Genomic DNA, 20,847 nt, shown 5'->3' on the forward strand with positions numbered 1-20,847 from the left:
TCATGGAAGAGCCTACACAAACGCTTTTACACTTATACTTATCCGACATAGAAATAACCTTGATTATCCTAATCAGAATCAAAATAATTGATGCAAGCTATACTTTATTGTAGTTTTAACATTCATGTTATTTAAGCCCTCATTCTTGCTTGGGAAAAAATAATCACAAATATAATGCCTACCCATGTTAAAATTATAATAAAGTATTATTTCGTAAACAAAAAATGAACGGCCTAATTCATGTACAAAATAATGAACAAAAAAAAAACATGTTGCACAGTAACATAGGACAACCACAGGCTCCTAACTTGAAATGGGTACATGTACATACAGAATGTGGTGGGCTAAACTACTTTGTACGCAGCACACCCTTCTAAACCTCCCTGGAACAATGGTGTAACAGTGGAAATTAAGAACAAACTATAAAAATGGGTTGAAAAAGGCAGAACCTATCTCAGATGGATACAAATAGAAATACATCATATTTTTTTTTTTTTATATGTTACTTATGTATATATATAGTACTTAATCTCAAGTTATTTATTTAAATTTACTATTATTGCAAACAAATGTACAATTTTGATGTCTTGAAAATTTTCTTATATGTCTTGAATTTATTGTATCAACTATAAATTCTTCACATTTTCATACAATACATATGACCTGGACATGCATGAAATATTTGCCACTGGACATCAATCAACCGACCATCAATCATCAAAATAAATGTTAATGCAACATTTAAAACCCCCCTCCCCATACAAAAAAAAGAAAGAACAGACCTTACAAACAAATTACAAAACACCTTATAAATATAATATATATATATTGATCTTTCTTTGCAGATGATTTGATAACGATGTGGGGGAAACTACAAGGTGCTATTGACAGGTTTTCTAAGATTGCACAACCTGGTGAAGAACAAGAAGCAACAAACAGTAAACCAAGAAAATTCACTTATGGCCGTCCTGAATTCTTGCAACTTAATGATGATGAAGTACAAGTTTGTCAAGATATCTATACACGACCTATTATTGTTCCTAGAGATGAAATGCTGTTACTTAGGACATCTGGATATGCTGAGTAAGATTTTAATCATAGATATATTATGACTTAAAAAATTGATAGCATTTAACTGCATGAGCTGGATTCATTGCCATCTTAAGCTTGGGCATCTGTTCTTACCAATAAAATATTATTAGAATGAATCTGACTTCAGATCAGTAATTTAAAAGTCATTATCAACCCTAGTGTTAAGTAGAAACAGACTGAAATTTTATTTTTTAAAAGTTTATGAGCAATTTCATATCTCCAGGCTCGTGTACAGTAGCATCATGTCATGTTTTAAAATGTATATAGAGCAGACAGAATGTATCTTAATATCTTAAAATGGTTGAATTTCATGTTTAGTACATTTCTTACAAAACTGATGATTAAATATCAGTGATGTTTGACCAATACTTTTTGGTTAAATCATTGGCAACTGTCAGTTTGACTTATTTGTTTATCATGGTTATAGTTGTGTTTTAGGTTGAATTTACATGTAGGAGCAAATTGTAATTTTAGGTAAAGCATCTCTTTTCTAAAGACACACCATTCAGTTTTCTTAAGAGAAGTTTAACAGTTAAAAATTTTATTAACATTTGTAAATACCTTTGAGTGTTGACAGTTTATAATCAAGATATATTCTTTTGTTCCAATCACAGGGTTATAAATGGTGGAAAAAGTAAATTAAATGAAGACCAATCTACATCTAAACAATTTTTTATCAAGAAGAAATCAGTAAGAAATGGTGCAGCATCCACAGAAATTCCACTGGAACCAATAACAGATGGGGGACCAGTAAGTCACATGTCTAATATCAGACATTTAGTCTTATTCTAAATCTGTTGATGAATGAAAGAGAGAGGTGGGTTATATGTGAATGAGAAATCCTAAAGACAAAAACAGACATCAAGAACTTCATTAATGATTCAACAATACTAGGGACAAGCCTGTCATAAAAAAAGGATATGGAATTATAAAATCAGTTAATGCACAACAAAACACACTCAAAAAGCAAAGGAACAGAGATTTTATTGTACTCTCTATCCAGATTTATATTGTCTAGAAACGGATGAATAAATTCAAAATAACACACAGATATGTGAATAAATTCAAAATAACACACAGATATGTGAATAAATTCAAAATAACACACAGATATGTGACTAACTACAAATAATTTGAGTGACAAAGACAACTAAGGAATAAAAAGTGACAATCACTGAAAAGTTTTTGACTCAGAACAGGCAAATTAACATTTTGTGTGGTTAAACTAGTTTTTGAATACTTAACCCTCCCCATCTTTTATCACAGTCTGTGTAATAACAATATGAACACAGATGAAGATAATCAATTCAGAAAAAAAAACATTATGGTGGCTCGGGCCTATTCGAAGTTTCTATCAGAAGTGCAGTATTTTTGTTATTTTATTCTTTAAAGAAAATGAATCAAATTTGTTGAAAAAAAATAGGGGGTCACGGACCATTTAAGCTCAAAATTTTACTTTTAAACAGGTATGTTAAAGGGACCATTTTTCAATGAAATGATAGGGAAAATAAAGGTGTTGACATATTTTTATCAGAATATCAAAAAACCGTTCTAGGACAATTGGTCCAAAATTGTAATATGAAAAGCTGGAATATAGCTTCAAAGAATGAGCCAATAAAAAACATAGGTCACCGATAAGGAAAAAAAAAATTTGGTCTTTTAACCCAAATTTTGGCGGGAAAATAGTGAAAATGGGTGAAATGTCATTTTGACCCTTTAAAAAATATGGATCATAACGAAAATATTCTATTAGTCACATAACTACAATGATTAAACATTTCTAATCAATCAAAATAATTCAAAAAGTTATATCGAATATACGACAAATACTTTTGTAATTTATGCGTGATATTATGCGCAGTTGAATAGTCCTGAGCCACCAAATTTGATACAATTAAAGGAAACTGCGTTCTTAGACTGTTCCTTTAATAAATGATAATTACGAATCAATGATAACAAGCCAAAAAAATCGTCAATTCAGTTTCAGATCATACATATAATGATGATTTAAGTTTAGGATCAATACATGTACATGTAATAACTATTGACTAATAACATGACCTTTTGATGTAAGCTTTGACAACAGTTTATTCTAAGAAACAAACATGACAAAGTAATGAGTTTTAATATAACTGTCCTTTCAGATGAATGAGATTCCAGTGACCTACTTTGCAATATTTGATGGACATGCTGGCCCTGATGCTGCAGTGATGGCTTCTAAATTGTTACATAAACTTATTGAGGTAAGATGGCCTCCAGGTATTTAAAGAAATATATAGAGTTTAATGCAAATGTTGGGAATTTAGACTGAAATGTTGCTTTAAAAAATAAAACAAAACATATTATTCCATATTGATAAAATTTTAGTAGGTTTTTTATATGAATGGATTTTGAATAAATAAGCATATTCACCTACAGAAAAAGTATAATATACACCGTGCAAAACATCACATGCTTTTACATGCATAATTTTGGTAAAAAAAACTTTTGATGTACAATTGCTTTTGGTAAATAATTGCAATTAAATGCATTTCTCTCAGAATATGGAATAAAACAATTACTGTCTTTTGTTTCGGTAAATATGTGGTTTAATTGACTTTGAAAAAACTGATACATGTATTCACTTCGGCTGTTGGAAGTTCAGTTCAGTTGTTTTTGTAAAAGGCATAACAGTCACGGAACTAAAACACATCTGCACTCACTTTGTTTGTGTTATATCAAAACTATAAAACAGAATTCACATTCAATTGAAGATTGATTGGGATGTTTTCCTGTCTAGTGATTAGAAAATCAAAGGGCATGAGATATACATTCATAACAGAAAATCAGTACATGCGCAGCAAAAAACACACAGAAAGCAAAGGAACAGTGCTTGTTTGCTGTTCTTTATCTCAAAGTCACAGTGCATGTGAAGCAAATATATTTAAAGTTACTGGTTAAAAATCAGAAAATATAGAGCAACAAATTTGTTGTAAAAATAAAAAAATATGAAAGGGATGTTGCATACTGATTGTAATATTTAAACAGTTACTTTTATTTTGTAGGAAAAGTTGAATGGTGTAAAAGACTTTATTTTTGAAATAGCAGGTCCTACCAAAGGACAGCTTGGAGATTCAAAGCACGATTCAAAATCCATATCTATCCATAGTTTAGTCATTGGTGCACTGGAACAATCTTTCATTTCAATGGTAATATTCACTTTTAAAGTCATCTGTTTTCAACCATTTCACGCTGTGCAACTGACCTATATCTTTTTACAAACACCAATGAATACTATCAATATTTGCTGTAAACTTGAAGAATGAGTCTTGTTTATAGTGTAGAAAGAGACACTTTAATTTTACAGCAATAAGTTAAGATAAAAGCATTCAATTAACAAGCATTTTAATTTACATGAAAACAATTATTGTAGTTATATTCTATCATGGTTTTATTTAAAACACACACAGAGACTTAGAATATATATCATGTACTTGAGGTGGGTTTTTTTCAGAATAAAATGTATTAACAAATAAATTGTATGTTTAAAACATAAATAACAGGTAGAATAATAGTTAAATAATAGTGTTTTAAAACCCTTAATGATACTTTTTTTTATTACAAGAAAGTTTTACAGATAAAGACCTAAACATCATATAAATGGAAAGAAATTATAAATTAAAATTTCTGCAATAGAATACCAAAGCTTTGTATCTTACTGTGTAAAAGTACTATACCATTTCAGGACCAACAAATAATAGACGAGAAACAGAACTATACAATATCAGGAGGTTGTGCTGTAATTGTTGCTTTATTTTTACTGGGTAAACTCTACATTGCCAATGCTGGGGATTGCAGGTTGGTTTATATAAATTAAATCAAATAACTTCAGACCAGAATATACTTGCTTAAGTCCAAACACTTTGCTGGCTGTTTGTAAAATTGAGAATGGAAATGGGGAATGTGTCAAAGAGACAACTTCCAACTTCTTCAGCTGGCCTCTAAACAAAAATGTTTACTAGTTCAGTGATAAGGGACATCATACTAAACTCTGAATGTACATATACATGTATTGATGATGTGTATGTGGTCAGGGTATTGATTTTTATTTATTATTGCTCTTGTTGAATGTTGTACTCTCTGTAGATTTGTGGTTATGATTTAGAATAAATATAGAGATATATTTTTGAAAATCAAAGCAACTGTTTTTTTTTTGTCAAAGTTAAATTATGATATTGAATATTTATAGATCAATTTATCTCAAATACTTTCAAAAGAAATGAAAAATTGTCGAGCCTTCGACTTTAGTTGAAAAAGCAAGACTAAGCGATCCTACATTCCATCGTAGTCGGCAGCGTCAACAAATATTCACTCTGTGGTTTAAGTTTTTGAAATTTTAATAACTTTCTTAAACTATACTGGATTTCTACCAAACTTTGACAGAAGCTTGTTTATGATCATTAGATAGTATCCAGAAGTAAATTTTGTAAAAATAAAATTCCATTTTTTCCTTATTTTACTATAAATGGACTTAGTTTTTTCTGCGGGGAAACAAAACATTCACTCTGTGGTTAAAGTTTTTAGAATTTTAATAACTTTCTCCAACTATCCAGGGTTTGTACCAAACTTGGACAGAAGCTTGTTTATGATCATAAGATAGTATCCAGAAGTAAATTTTGTAAAAATAAAATTCCATTTTTTCCGTATTGTACTATAAATGGACTTAGTTTTTTCTGCGGGGAAACAAAACATTCACTCTGTGGTTAAAGTTTATAGAATTTTAATAACTTTCTTAAACTATCCTGGGTTTGTACCAAACTTGGACAGAAGCTTGTTTGTGATCATAAGATAGTATCCAGAAGTAAATTTTGTAAATAAATAAATCCATTTTTCCATATTTAACTTTTAAATGGACTTAGTTTTTCTGCGGGGAACCATTACATTCACTCTGTGGTTAAAGTTTTTAAAATTTTAATAACTTTCTTAAACTATCCTGGGTTTGTACCAAACTTGGACAGAAGCTTATTTATGATCATAAGATTGTATCCAGAAGTAAAGTTTGTAAAAAGATTACTCTGTTTTTTTCTGTAATTTACTTTTAAATGGACTTAGATTTTCTTACAATCATAAAATAGTAAGAAGAGGAATATTTTTATTGATTTTTGGAAAGATTAGAACTTGTTCTAAATCTTTACTTAGGCACCACCCTCCCTAACAACAGGACAGGTTAGCTACTGTTACTAAATGTATTCACACTGAAATATAGTTCCCTATGGTTCTCATGTATGTGCACATAATACACATATAAACTGAAAAAATCTGGGTACATTATTGGAACAGTTCATTCAAGAATGTATGTCATTTTAAAAGGTGTGTTGATGTGCAGTCTTTTCAAAAACATTTTGATTAGGTAACTGGGTATTGATTCAACTAGTATGATTGACAACTGTCATTATCACTAAACAATAGGAGACCAGGTAGATCTTTAATTACAATGCCCCACCTCCTAAACTGCCAATCAAATTGACCACATTACCTATCAACCTCAGTCTGGCATAATTATACAGACCACTCAATACATATATAATTCTTAATACACAAGTGTTTGACCTCATAATTGAATACACAAATGTGTATATTAGATGTTTGATATTTATAAGGATGATAGATTTATTTATTGCCAATTATTACTTTTGATCTACATTACATAAAGTGATTCTGTAAATTATATCTGAAAGATAAATGATGAATGGATTAACAAGATCTCAAAACAATGAAATATGAATATAAATATGATTAAATAAAAGGTATTCAAGTAAGGCCTATAATTTACTTGATAAATTTCCAATAATCATCTTTAATTAATCAACAATTAAATTAGTACACTTTTTTTCAGGAATTGGCTTGAAACAGTTTAGAAATTTTAAAACTTTTAGTTATAACAAACCATTGTTTATTATACAATAATTCAAACTACTCTTCTAATCTTTCCATGAGTGATTTCCATCACTTTGATTTTCCTCATTGTTGTTGAGCCTGCGATTTACAGCAAAAATAGGCACTGGGTTCCGCGGAACCCTTACAAATTTTTTAGTAAAGCAGACTAGACATTTCAGCATATGCACTATGTGCAGTTGATTGTGGTTTTGATTTTAGAGACATAACCAAGGATCCGGAAATTTTTCCATGTCATTTCGGTCATTTTTTTTGTGTGATGTAATATTATCATGAGTATCATGATGCACAATAATGCATGTTTCTGAGGGTGACAAGTCTTGCACAAGAACAAGTAAAGACCTTTTCTGTGAAATATTACTTCAAACAAGTGTAACTGTACCTTGAACTATCAGTAACAGTGATGTATTTGATGTACAAACTACTCGAGGAGACGTTTTTTGTTGTGTATTGCATTTCTGAGGTCATATGCATAACCCTATAAATTTGCATAAATTACTAGAGGAGTAATTGCGGCATGTTTCATCATTTTGAAATAAAGTTATATAAACCAATAAATAAACTGTGTTATGTTTCTTATTGTATGTAGATATATCGTTTATTTTGTTCAAATTGTTGCTGTTTGGATGAGTGTAATTGATTACTTTTAAATACACAACAAGATAAATGTGTATTCACCTGGTTTACGATTCGAGGATCAAAAAGGGGAAACTTTTCTGTGAATTTTTATTTTAATTCATCATTTCTATAAACTATATGCTTTACCACTTTTGCAAATCTTTTAATATCTTTAACTACCATACCCGACCGAAAAGTTAACAGTAAAATCAATCTCTCAAGTAAGATAATTATCAATTAACCCATGTTGATCCCCAGTTTTCGTGCGCAAACTCAGTAATCATAAATCTATATTTAACCAACAGTGTCCAAATCAGCTGATCGACTATAAATGGATTATACATGTTTTATTTGGATAAATATAGAAAGATTCTCTAGTCAACAGTGTCATTTGTCTTCTTTAATGAATAAAAAAAATGACAAAATCTAGGTCAGAATGGTTAAAACGTTAAGTTTGATGAACAGGAAATCGCCATATTGTTTTTATTTCTGAACAGGTGTTTCCAGGTGAGATTTGTGTACATCGCCTTTATGGCTTTAATCAAGACAATAACGACACCCAAGCCGAATTCAAACTTCCTGGACATTGATTACTATCCTCAAGTGGTGATAATTACTATGAAAACAAACCTAGTGGCTTCAACCCAGACTTACCCCACGCTGTGACTCGACAGAGTCCTGTTCATTGTTTTCACTTATATTATAGAATAAACAACAAACTAATGATAAATATTTATTAAAACACAACTCAAATCAGCAAACATTTTATTTTGTCTCAAACAAATCTATTTTTCTTGATGACCTGAAAACGAAAATAAGTTCAAAATGGCGACCGAAAAATCCTGATCGTAATGAAATGACCGAAATTATTTCTGTAAAAAAAAAAAAAAGACCAAAATCCCAATAAATCATTTCGGTCTTCTGAGTTTCCAAATCGGTCATGACTGGCATATATGACCGTTTCCGGACCCTTGGACATAACAATACATATATCTGTGCATTTTTGTAGAGCAATCTACTGTAACAAGAAAGTAACTGTACAGTTATCCAATGATATGACACCTCATTATGAAAGACAGAGGATAATGATACAGGTAAGATTTTCAAAGCTAGGTAGAGTCATTCTGACATTAAAGAAGACTGAGATGCTAAACAAGGTAGGTAACTCATCCATCACAATGTCAATCAGTGGGATGATTGCCATTGAGACAACTCTCCTCAATAGACCAACTGACACAGAAATTAACCACTAGCTAATATTTATTAAGATTTATGAGTATGTAAATTTGTTCATTAGTCAAGTTTGTTTGTTTATGGTTATGTTAAGGAAATGAACTTACTAACCAAACTTATGAAATTATCAGATTTCAAGATAAATGTGTGTCAGTCATGTTAATAAGTACACAATTCACAGTTGGTTAAGTTAACAATTTTAATCTGAAAAAGGAGTGTATGAAATATTCTCAAAAAACAAAAAAGTACATGACTAATAAGCTTTTATTAACATACACATGTTGTACATATGAAATTAAAAGCAATTATTGTAGGCAACAACCACTTATCACTGGATTACATGCTCCTGACTGGGGACCGGCATGTGAAGAATATGGTTATTAAACATGTTTGTGAGTGCTCAACCCTCTCATATCCCAAGACAATGTTGTAACAGCACATCATATGAACTTGATTGGAAAGATTTGTTTCTGTTTTTCTTGCTTTCTGTAAAACTGTTAATTCATATGAAACACAATACTTTTCTCAGGATATCTTTTTAAAATTCTTATGAAAAGAATTAATTTTTAAAACATACCTTTACACTTGTTCAGGCCATGACACGTCCAGAATTAATTGGAGAAGACTTCACTTACAACGAATATACAAGACGAATAACCAGGAACGATATTGGGAAAAGAATACTGTATAGAGGGCCAATGATGACTGGATGGTCAGTAAATACTTTTGTATTATGTTTGGATACAAGGTAGGGGGGATTATTGGTCATTTATTGACAGATTCATACTCAAAGGACTATAAATTACACAAAATTCATTCAATACAGATATATTCTTATTATGAACAAAAAAGAAAAGTAATTGAATTCAAATCAGTGATAGAATTAAAAGTTAAGTTTCACTGGCGAACAGTTTTAAATCAACCGATGGAAAGATATGGAAAATGACTATCATAAATGTATTTCTGACACAAGTGATTTCTGATCATGTCTTGGAATGAATTCCAATCATGGAAAAGAATTCTTGAAGTTTCTTACAATATCAAAGATGGTAAATGTCAGTTGCATTAAATTTTTAGATCTTGATTGGACAGCTAATAAAAAATAAATTTGCAACATGATTGATTATCAATTATATATGTTTGAAGTGACAGTTTTTGAAGTTTAACAATCAAATAAAAGATACCAATATTGCAGGCAAATAAAAAAACTAAAAATGTACAAAGTATACAATATAATTGATTTTGTATTTTTTAAGGTCTTACAAAGTAGCTGATGAAGATGATTTGAAAGTCCCATTAATATTTAAACTTGGAGGAAAGGTAGCCAATTATTTTACTAATATTTATTTAATTTAAAAAGGGAAATAAACAGATATCTGTACATTTGTATTAACTGGACATCGGTGAGACTGCATATGTTTCTCATTAGACAGGTATTTGGTTCATTCACAATCTAAAATGCTCTTTTAAAGTGAATACCAGAATATGTCCACAATAAAAGATTTTAAAATCAAGTAAAGCCTTTTTTATTTTTTATGGCTGTGCCACGAAGTTGTCAGTGCCAGGGATGATGTAATCGTAATCTGTAAACGTAATCAATTGTTATTGATTACTTTTTTCACCTGTTTTCAATGAGTAAAAACAATAAAACTAACTCAAGTCAGTATGAAAGAAAACCTTTAAAACAAATAAGTGCAGTCTAGATGAAATGTGATGACATCTCTCATTCATGTTTAAAGTAAAAATTTCAATATTTTAATTTTTTTCTGATCCTCAGTAACGTCAGAGATACCATTTTGAAAACAACTGTCAACTTATAATTTGGAAACAATACTTTAAATGCTGTTTTTGGTAAAAAAAAAAAGTTCAATACTTCACTATACAAATGTTGAGAAACATAGTTGTGTTTAACTAACTTTACTTTTTTGTTGCAATTTTGAAGCATGTAATTGTCAGATATTGAAAAGTAATGTAATTACTGTTGATAAAGTAATCGATTGCAATCGATTCTATACAAAAATCTGAGTAATCAATTATTAATCGATTGCACAAAAATCACTCATGTTATCAATTATTAATCGATTACATTTGTCAGTAATCATGCCCATCCCTGGTCGCTGTGGTCGGTGACATTTAGTTTGACCCTTTTTTGTAATTCCGTCATTCCATAATTTTGTCATTCCGTCATTCTGATATTCAGCAACAAACCATTATACAGAGTTTTTTTATGGCCCCGCAACGAAGTTGGCAACGAAGTTGTTGGTGCCATATAGTTTTACCCTTGTCAGAAATTCCGTCATTCCTCAACAAATCATTATACAGAGTTATTTCTAAATGCCTTCAGATATTAGGCTGATATTTGGTATATGAGTTAACTATGATGAGTTACAGAACAAGTTTAAGTTTAGTTCCGCTCCGCTAATTTTTGCCGAAATTACGGGCTTTGGACTTTGATAAATTGTTGAAAATCACAGTTATACAGATTTTTTTCTAACTGCTTTCAGATATTGGATTATTTTTCCAAGTGTCCACATACAAAAATATTTTTGAATAATCTTCAAACTTGTGGACTTTGAGGGAAAAACTAACTAAAATTGATGCCTTAATTGGTCTTAACATTTGAGTAGCATAATTTAAAACATCTGCAATGTAGAGGAGAAATATTTGTATGATAAATATCCATGATAAACTGCACATGATACTGCACAAACTTGACATCACAAACATTTAAGGTTGTACACACACACACACACACACTATCATATAAAGTATTTAGTTAGTTAAACATTGTGTACATATCTTTATGCCGATTTCCTGACTTAATAAAAAGAGAAGAAAACCTATTCTGAGAAAATTTTCGAATATTTAAAGTATTTTTTTTAGTCGAGACTTATGCAGACCATTGGTGTTTCTAGAGGTTTTGGGGACCATGATTTGAGAGTTTTCGATTCAAGAATATATTTAAAACCACTTTTGTCTGCTGTTCCAGAGGTAAGTTTGCTAATCAATGTTTTTTTAATAAGAATTTTATATCTATTGGACATTTTTATTATAAAAAAGAAGTGGTATGATTGCCAATGAGACAACTCTTCACAAGAGACCTAATGACAAAAAAATTAACAGCTATAGGTCACTGAACTGCCTTCAACAATAAGCAAAGTCCATACCTCATAGTCCCCAATGACAAATGTAATGTTTTCGTGCATTGTCATTTTAGGAGAATACTTGATTGATAAATAATGTATCCATCTTTTTAGACCGAATGGATTAGAACATTGCACTTTGAGTCTTAAACAAAAAAGAAAAGAGAGAAACAGTAATAAGTCCAGAAATTGCTTGATTTTATGTCAAGCCTGCGACTTTTGTCGCAGAAAGCTCGACATAGGGATAGTGATCCGGCGGCGACCTGGATGCTTCATACTTTGTATATGTATGCCTCATGTTACGAAGTTTCTGTCAGTCACATGTCCAATGTCCTTGACCTCATTTTCATGGTTCAGTGACTACTTGAAAAAAAGTTAAGATTTTTTGTAATGTTAAATTCTCTCTTATTATAAGTAAAAGGATAACTATATTTGGTATGTGCTTACCTTGCAAGGTTCTCTTGCCCGTCAGACAGTTTTCACTTGACCTCGACCTCATTTCATGGATCAGCGAACAAGGTTAAGTTTTGGTGGTCAAGTCCATATCTGAGATACTATAAGCAATAGGTCTAGTATATTTGGTGTATGGAAGCACTGTAAGGTGTACATGTCCAACTGGCAGGTGTCATCTAACCTTGACCTCATTTTCATGGTTCAGTAGTTATAGTTAAGTTTTTGTGTTTTGGTCTGTTTTTCTTATACTGTATGCAATAGGTCTTCTATATTTTGTGTATGGAATAGTTGTAAGGTGTACATGTCTACCTGGCAGGTGTCATATGACCTTGACCTCATTTTCATGGTTCAGTGGTCAAAGTTAAGTTTTTGAGTTTTGGCCTTTTTTTCTAATACTATATGCAGTAGGTCAACTATATTTGGTGTATAGAAATATTTCATGATCTACATGTCAATCGCACAGGTTTTATTTGACCTTGACCTCATTTTTTATGGTTCATTGCTCAATGTTAAGCTTTTGTCTTTTGGTCTGCTTTTCTAAGCAATAAGTCAATTTTATTTGTTTTATGGAAGAATTTTTAGCTGTACATGCCTACCTGGCATGGTTCATCTGACCTTGACCTCATTTTCATTGTTCAAAGGTCAATGTTTTGTTTTCTTGGTTTATGTTAAGTTTATGTGACAGTTGTAATAAAGCTTTATTATTTATTAGGACTATCAACATAATATCAATGATTAGTAAATAAGGCGAGACATTTCAGTGTGTGCACTCTTGTATGACAGGATGTAAATATAATATAGATTCAAAACATCAACATGTATTAACAAATTCAAGGGATTTCCAAAAACATCTTTTTGCATTCTTACCTCAGTTAATATTTACGTATAAGACAATGCAATTACATAGCAGGAGATATCATTTTATGTTTTTTAGGTAAAGGTATTTGATCTGAAATCCAATGTAGAAGATGCTGTATTAGTAATGGCGTCTGATGGATTATGGGATGTTATAACAACAGAAGATGTGAGAACTACTGTATATAATGTGTTGAATCAGAGTAGGAAGGATGATCCTAAAAGGTATACATGTTTACAAGGTTTAAACAGGTTAACTTGGGGCTTCCAAGTCAGTCATATTTTATGGACAAGTCTGATAAATTATATATTAAATGACTTGTTGTGCCAAGGCTGAAACAGTCATTTTAATATAGTTTAGAAAAGAACAGACATTTAAAATATAGTTTAGAAAAATATTGTAATTTATGCAATCTTTTTGACCTTACCTTTTGCCTTATTCAGCCACACATTTCCAGTCATATAAGTGACATGATTAATAATTACCCCTACTATAATACCTTCTCATTACAATCAAGATTAAAAAGTTCTCTGTCAGTTGAGTTTACCTGTTCAGGTGACAGGTTAACTATTTTTTATACTGGACATTGATCGGTGTAGTATTAGAAGCTATTTTTAACAGGATGTTTGTGACAAAAATGTTGGTTATTGATTTGGGGATGCTCGGCAGGCGGCCGGGTGGGCGGCCTTGCGGGCGGCCATCAAATATTGTCCGTGCATTAACTCATGAACCGTTCAACCAAAGCTTTTAAAATTTTAATATGTTGTTACTGACAACTAAATGAAGGTCAAGTTCAATAATGGCGATTTTGACTTTAACCGTTTAGGAGTTATGGTTCTTGAAAGATTGAAAAATGGCGTTTCCAGTCGTGTCTGTGCATTTACGCATGAACTGTTCTACCAAAGCTTCCCAAATTTTAATATGTTGTTACTGGTGACAAAATGGAGGTCAAGTTCAATAATGATGATTTTTTTACTTTAACCGTTCAGGAGTTATGGTTCTTGAAAGATTGAAAAATGATGTTTCCAGTCATGTCTGTGCATTTTCTCATGAACCATTCAATCAAAGCTTTTCAAATTCTAATATGTTGTTAATGACAACTAAATTTAGGTCAAGTTCAATAATGATGATTTTGACTTTTACCGTTCAGTAGTTATGGTTCTTGAAAGAACGTAAAATGGCGTTTCCAGTCGTTTCCGTGCATTTACGCATGAACTGTTCTACCAAAGCTTCCCAAATTTTAATATGTTGATACTGATGACTAAATGGAGGTCAAGTTCAATAATGACGATTTTGACTTTTACCTTTCAGGAGTTATGGTTCTTGAAAGATTGAAAAATGGTGTTTCCAGTCGTGTCCGTGCATTTAGGCATGAACTGTTCTACCAAAGCTTCCCAAATTTTAATATGTTGTTACTGGTGTCAAAATGGAGGTCAAGTTCAATAATGATGATTTTTTTACTTTTACCGTTCAGGAGTTATGGTTCTTGAAAGATTGAAAAATGGTGTTTCCAGTCATGTCTGTGCATTTTCTCATGAACCATTCAATCAAAGCTTTTCAAATTCTAATATGTTTCTTAATGACAACTAAATTTAGGTCAAGTTCGATAATGATGATTTTGACTTTCACCGTTCAGTAGTTATGGTTCTTGAAAGATCGTAAAATGGCGTTTCCAGTCGTGTCCGTGCATTTACGCATGAACTGTTCTACCAAAGCTTCCCAAATTTTAATATGTTGATACTGAAGACTAAATGGAGGTCAAGTTCAAAAATGACGATTTTGACTTTTACCGTTCAGGAGTTATGGTTCTTGAAAGATTGAAAAATGGTGTTTCCAGTCATGTCCGTGCATTTTCTCATGAACCATTCAACCAAAGCTTTTCAAATTTTAATATGTTGTTACTGATGACAAAATAGAGGTCAAGTTCAATAATGACAATTTTGACTTTTACCGTTCAGGAGTTATGGTTTTTTAAAGATCGTAAAATGGTGTTTCCATTCACGTTGTTGCATTTACTCACAAACCCTTCAATCTAAGCTTTTCAAATTTTAATATGTTGATACTGATGACAAGATAGAGGTCAAATTTGATGTTGACGATTTTCACTTTCACCAATCATCAGTAATGGTTCTTGTGATATTGCCAGGACGCAAATAAATGTTAATAAATCCGGTTTGCTGTCGTTGTGACAGCCTCTTATCTTGAATTTCAGCGGTTTGTATCTTATAGATTTAGTCAAAAAGATTCTGATTACAAGAAAATCATATATAAATATGATTTGATGAGAGATTAAAAAGGTAGTAATAAAGGTTTTATGACAAAAATCTTTAGAACCATGTTGTTTGAACTAGTACACTAGTGCGCAGGTGTGAGATTTCATTATGAATATGAATTTTCAAAAATGCAAAAAATAACATTGATACCTACATCTGAAATTCTTGTCATGTCTTCTCCTGTAGAAAAAACGTGGAAAGATCTACTTAAACTCAATCGTGCTCTGTAAATGACACAGATTTTACATATCTCTCTCTGGTCTGTGTATACCATTGTCAAGTCAACATCCGGTAATAAAAAAAAGTACTTTTTTATAAAGTGAAGTTATTGACAGCGTAATTTTGCACCTAAAATTAGTCTTGGACAGACAATAATACTCTGATATTGCACAATGCAAATGGTGCACTGTCAATTTAACAGTTAGTGCCAGAACAATGAATTTATATTAAAAATCTACAAGTTAAATACTGTTTTTATGTCAATCAAGGAACCATAATTCAAATGATGCCCAACTGATAATGATTACTATGGATGCCTTTTGTTACTAAGTCTTAAGGGATTAAAATTGGGATAAGACAAAAATGTCTGGCTAGCTCAAATATTTTTGGAAGTCTGGTACAAAAAACCCAACAATTTTGAGAAATGAGGTTTGGTAATTCACTTCATCATAATTAAAATACAATTTCAGGTTTGTCTTTCCCACTGAGCTTAATGTGCCCTAAATCTGCATTAAGATATATCCAAAATGCTTTATGACATGCCTATTTCTGATGTTAGAATCATTGTACATAGTAGGTAAGCTTTTAATATTTCCTCTTCTCACAGCAAAATGAATATGTTGACATTGCAGTGAAGGATTAATTATGAAAATTATTTTCCAGAAACCTATAAAACCTTCTCTAAATAGAATCCATAGAATAAATTTGTAAAAATATTCATAGAAGTTGAAATTTGAGTATAAAACATGCATGATTTATGACCTTTTCCCCCCTAATTCCACAGTAGTTTAAACGAATTCTGTGTTTTATAGATTTAATGCAGTTGCTCAAGAATTAGTGATGCAAGCCAGAGGTACCCCAATCCATGGAATGAATGGTTGGACTAAGAAAGATGGAACTGCTGGATCTTTTGATGATATTACAGTATTAGTTATACCATTGGGAGATGGGGTGTAATTTTTGTGCAATCAAATTTTTATTGGACTGGATGGATATTTGATGTACAATTGTGTATCCAGGTGCATATAAAATGAAAAAATGTGTTCATATAAAGATGTGATGAAAGTCTAGTCAACATGAGAATCAAAACTTCCATAGTATTGCCCTACTGAAACTTGATGTTCTATATTACCTTAAAAATGTCTTGATAATTGTTTTAATGTTTTCATATTTTAAGCATTCCAAATAATTTGATACTTTAAATAAAGTCTTGTTCCCAAGGGTCTTATAAGCAAGTATACCTACATAAAACTAAAGAATGATGATAATACTTGGTATACAGTTGTATGGTCATTGGCAATTCTCATTCCTAAATGGATCATTTAGTTCATTGTCTTTAAAAAGTTTTTCATTGTAACAAGTTAAAGTGTTGCCATTTTAATTTCTTCATTTGCATTATACTGTCAAAGCTACATATATGCCACAGTGTCAACAGTTTATTACATATTGGGATAATTTTAGATGTTTAGCAGTACTTTTTATGTAGGGTGTCCATTTATTTTCCAATTGGACCAATTTTAGCCAATTTTGCTCCTCAGACTTATTGTTTGTGATTTTTCCAACATGATTGGATATAAACTTTTCTTGCTGGCATTCAAATAGATGCTGCCTAAATATTAGATTCACTGCACCTGCTTTCTTCACAGCATGCTTGGCTTAGCACAGATATTTGTTTATGAAAATGTTAACCTTGTTGATGTCATACATTTGTTATACTGGTTTATTCTTCTAAATATGATAGTATTTATTGATTGTGAATCAATCCCAATGTATGGTTGGTTGTGATTTTATGCATGCAAGTAACAAAAAATATTAATTAAGCAATTTTTCATTTTTTCTGCACCTTTTTTGTGTGCAATTTAAAGCATACACTGAAATATTTCAATCCAGCACAATTTGTTATAATGTAGGACCTAAAGATGCTTAAGGTCAAGTGTAGTTTGAACTGTAACATGATTTCAATGGAGAAGCTGAGTTATATTGTAATTTACAGTTTAATTATCAATGATTATGTTTGTTAGAAGAAAAATTTTTGGTAAATGGAACCTGCAGTTTGTTTTTGTTTTTGACACAAGTGAAAATTGTTTCTAATTATTGTTGGGTTTTTTAAAACCACAAGAAACCGTTTTATATTTTCACCTTGATTTTTACACAGGATGGTGTGTTAAAAGAATGTACAATTTTATCCAATATAGTGCCAAAACTTAATTGTGCCAACATTTATTGATATGCAGGCAATCTTTATTGTCTTAACAACATAAATTACTAATTAAATTATAATGTGATTTCTGAAATGAGAAAATACTTTTAAAATATCTACAATTATAAAAAAAGGTGTTTCTAAAAATATGAATTATGTGGAATTAAACAATTCGAAATATCCTATTTCATTATTAATTTGCCGAATAACATACTTTAGAAGTTCATAAGACATTACAATGTATCACTTTTAATCATCAATAATTTGTGTTTATACATGTTTAAATAAGGGCTTTGAACCTTATGCATTTTGTGTCAAACTACAAAACATTGCCATTAATTATATTTAGATGTGATCTAAGGCTTTACTCAAAGTATATTTTGGTGGGAGATGTAATTTTGATACCAAGATGCAAATATGTGTAAAATATCTTTTTGTTTTCAGCCTTGTCTCATATCTATTTTGACCAAAAACCATTTGTTAAATGACCATAATCGGCCAATATGTCAATTTTTACATGTTAATGATATCATAGAATCATCGCTAGTGACCTTTATGCACTAAAAGTATAGCAACATGTTCATTTATGCATAATATTAACATAATATAGAAAGTCGTGAATATTTTTCTTTTTTTTTTTCAATTTAAGGGGCCAAATAATGAAACTAATCATACCTTCTTCTTTAAATCTTCTTCAAAATTGTTATTGAGTTAGATTTCCCTACCCATGTTATGGGCACAAGACAGGTAGTCACTTCACCAGTCGGCATACAAATTAAACAATTTAAAAAAGAATGGTTTGTCATTGTCTGTAGAAACACATTTGGTTAAAACTTTTAACTTATAATCAACAAAAACTGTTAAATAACCTTTTTTAGATCTTGTTATTACTATTAAGAAATGATCAACATATAAACCCCAAAAGATGTTTTGCTTCAAAATATAGTTTACATAAATGTTAATGTTAAAAAAATTCAGGGTAAAACTTGCTCATAGAAATTTTGACAAAAAACTATGCATAAAATACACAGGCAGTTGTCTCAAAAAAAAGAGATGAATGCAAAAAAACATCCCATTGACAGACTTCTGAGGCCTGCTTCTAATGATCCTGACAACAATGATAGTCGTGTCATATACCATTGTGTAGATAAATCAATTTAGATATACGGCATATGAAGTTTAGGTAGGTTTGACAACCGAGAAATAAAAAAAATAACGGAAATTTGGGACTGGGTGTCATTATTCAAAAAAATAGTTAAGTACCTTGTGTTATATTAAGGTATATAGGGGAAAAAAATTGAGACAAGTGCCTGTGATGAAATAGCCATATAGATCAAATACATAAATTTCGACATTTTTTTTAGTTATATCAGAAATGACCTTTCTGCATTAATGTGTCCAATTTTATTTTAATCTCTCCAGTTTTCTATAACATACTTTTGAAAGGCTTGAATAGATTAACTTTTTATTTTGCAATTAAAGGAGCCAAATAATTGCCCTGATCTTTTTTCCTCCTTTTTCAAACTAGGATATTCTCTCATATGTACATATGTATACACCATCAAAGTTACAAAAACAAGGTAATAAAATGCTGATAAGTAGACTAGAAAAGGATTAACCAATTTAAAGGTTCCACAAATGAGATGAATATCTGTTATTTTTGCATTTAGAGATTGTATCGTTAAGAGGATCTATCCACATAGTGTCAGTTTGTTATGTTAACTCTTGTTTCATTTCAGTAGTGGTTATTGTTATTTCATCATCCATTTTTTCCAGTATTATTTAATGAGTAGTGTAGTTATAAATTCCCATTGGTGGCCATTGGCTGTTTTCTGTTTTCTTTGGTACGGTTGATCTCTCTTTTAAATCATTCCCAGTTTTCATTCTCAATTTTATTTCATGAAGCAGAAGGAAATATACAAATTTGTATATGGCAAAACATAATTTAAAACTTTTAGATTCATGTTGATATACATTTAGGAGATGTAAACCCTTTGACATTCACAGTGTATTTCATTCTATATGGAAACTGCCCAGGGAAAGTCATTTACAGTCTCAAAATCACCGAATTATATCTTTTAACAATTTAAGAAATAATTGTTGTATATTATATATTATCATACTCATTTTCATTACATTTGTATTTAAATTTGTTGACCAAATGTGAGAGTTGCATGTTATTCTTTTTTATTGTTAATTTATTTGAATTCAAAGATATTGATTAAATTTATTTATTTTATCAGTCATATTAGTTTGATTTTTATGCCCCACCTACGATAGTAGAGGGGCATTATATTTTCTGGTCTGTGTGCATACTTCCGTCTGTCCGTCCGTCCATTTGTCTGTCCGTCCGTCCCATTTCAGGTTAAAATATTTGGTCAAGGTAGTTTTTGATGAAGCTGAAGTCCAATCAACTTGAAACTTAGTACACATGTTCCTTATGATATGATCTTTCTTATTTTAAAACAAAATTAAACTTTTGACCCCATGTTCATGGTCTACTGAACATAGAAATTAAAATTGTGAGTTTCAGGTTAAAGTTTTTGGTCAAGGTAGTTTTTGATGAAGCTGAAGTCCAATCAACTTGAAACTTAGTACATATGTTCCTTATGATACGATCTTTCTAATTTTAAAACAAAAAGAAACTTTTGACCCCATGTTCATGGTCCACTGAACATAGAAATTAAAATTGTGAGTTTCAGGTTAAAGTTTTTGGTCAAGGTAGTTTTTGATGAAGCTGAAGTCCAATCGATTTGAAACTTAGTACATATGTTCCTTATGGTACGATCTTTCTAATTTTAAAACCAAATTAGACTATTGACCCCA

At 30.8% G+C, this 20,847-nt stretch overlaps 1 protein-coding gene across 4 annotated transcripts in view; it reads left to right on the top strand.

Moving 5' to 3' along the window:
• The window catches only part of LOC134686734 (protein phosphatase 1H-like), a 60,049-nt gene extending 39,946 nt beyond the window's left edge, over positions 1 to 20,103 (top strand). For 3 of the 4 annotated variants that reach the window (XM_063546472.1, XM_063546463.1, XM_063546455.1), the window contains exons 2-12: positions 846 to 1,083; positions 1,707 to 1,842; positions 3,237 to 3,335; positions 4,137 to 4,280; positions 4,817 to 4,929; positions 8,654 to 8,738; positions 9,471 to 9,589; positions 10,134 to 10,197; positions 11,761 to 11,868; positions 13,408 to 13,553; positions 16,634 to 20,102. In XM_063546472.1, coding sequence (XP_063402542.1) covers positions 860 to 1,083; positions 1,707 to 1,842; positions 3,237 to 3,335; positions 4,137 to 4,280; positions 4,817 to 4,929; positions 8,654 to 8,738; positions 9,471 to 9,589; positions 10,134 to 10,197; positions 11,761 to 11,868; positions 13,408 to 13,553; positions 16,634 to 16,778 — 1,383 coding nt within the window. In that variant the 5' untranslated portion in view covers positions 846 to 859 and the 3' untranslated portion in view covers positions 16,779 to 20,102. Of the gene's footprint in view, positions 1 to 845; positions 1,084 to 1,706; positions 1,843 to 3,236; positions 3,336 to 4,136; positions 4,281 to 4,816; positions 4,930 to 8,653; positions 8,739 to 9,470; positions 9,590 to 10,133; positions 10,198 to 11,760; positions 11,869 to 13,407; positions 13,554 to 16,633 lie in introns of all 4 variants that reach the window. The other variant, XM_063546446.1, reaches the window with a different exon arrangement.
• Positions 20,104 to 20,847: the final 744 nt, after the last annotated feature.

The sequence above is a fragment of the Mytilus trossulus genome, chromosome 1 (genome assembly GCF_036588685.1).
Source record: "Mytilus trossulus isolate FHL-02 chromosome 1, PNRI_Mtr1.1.1.hap1, whole genome shotgun sequence".
Classification (NCBI taxonomy): Eukaryota; Metazoa; Mollusca; class Bivalvia; order Mytilida; family Mytilidae; genus Mytilus; species Mytilus trossulus.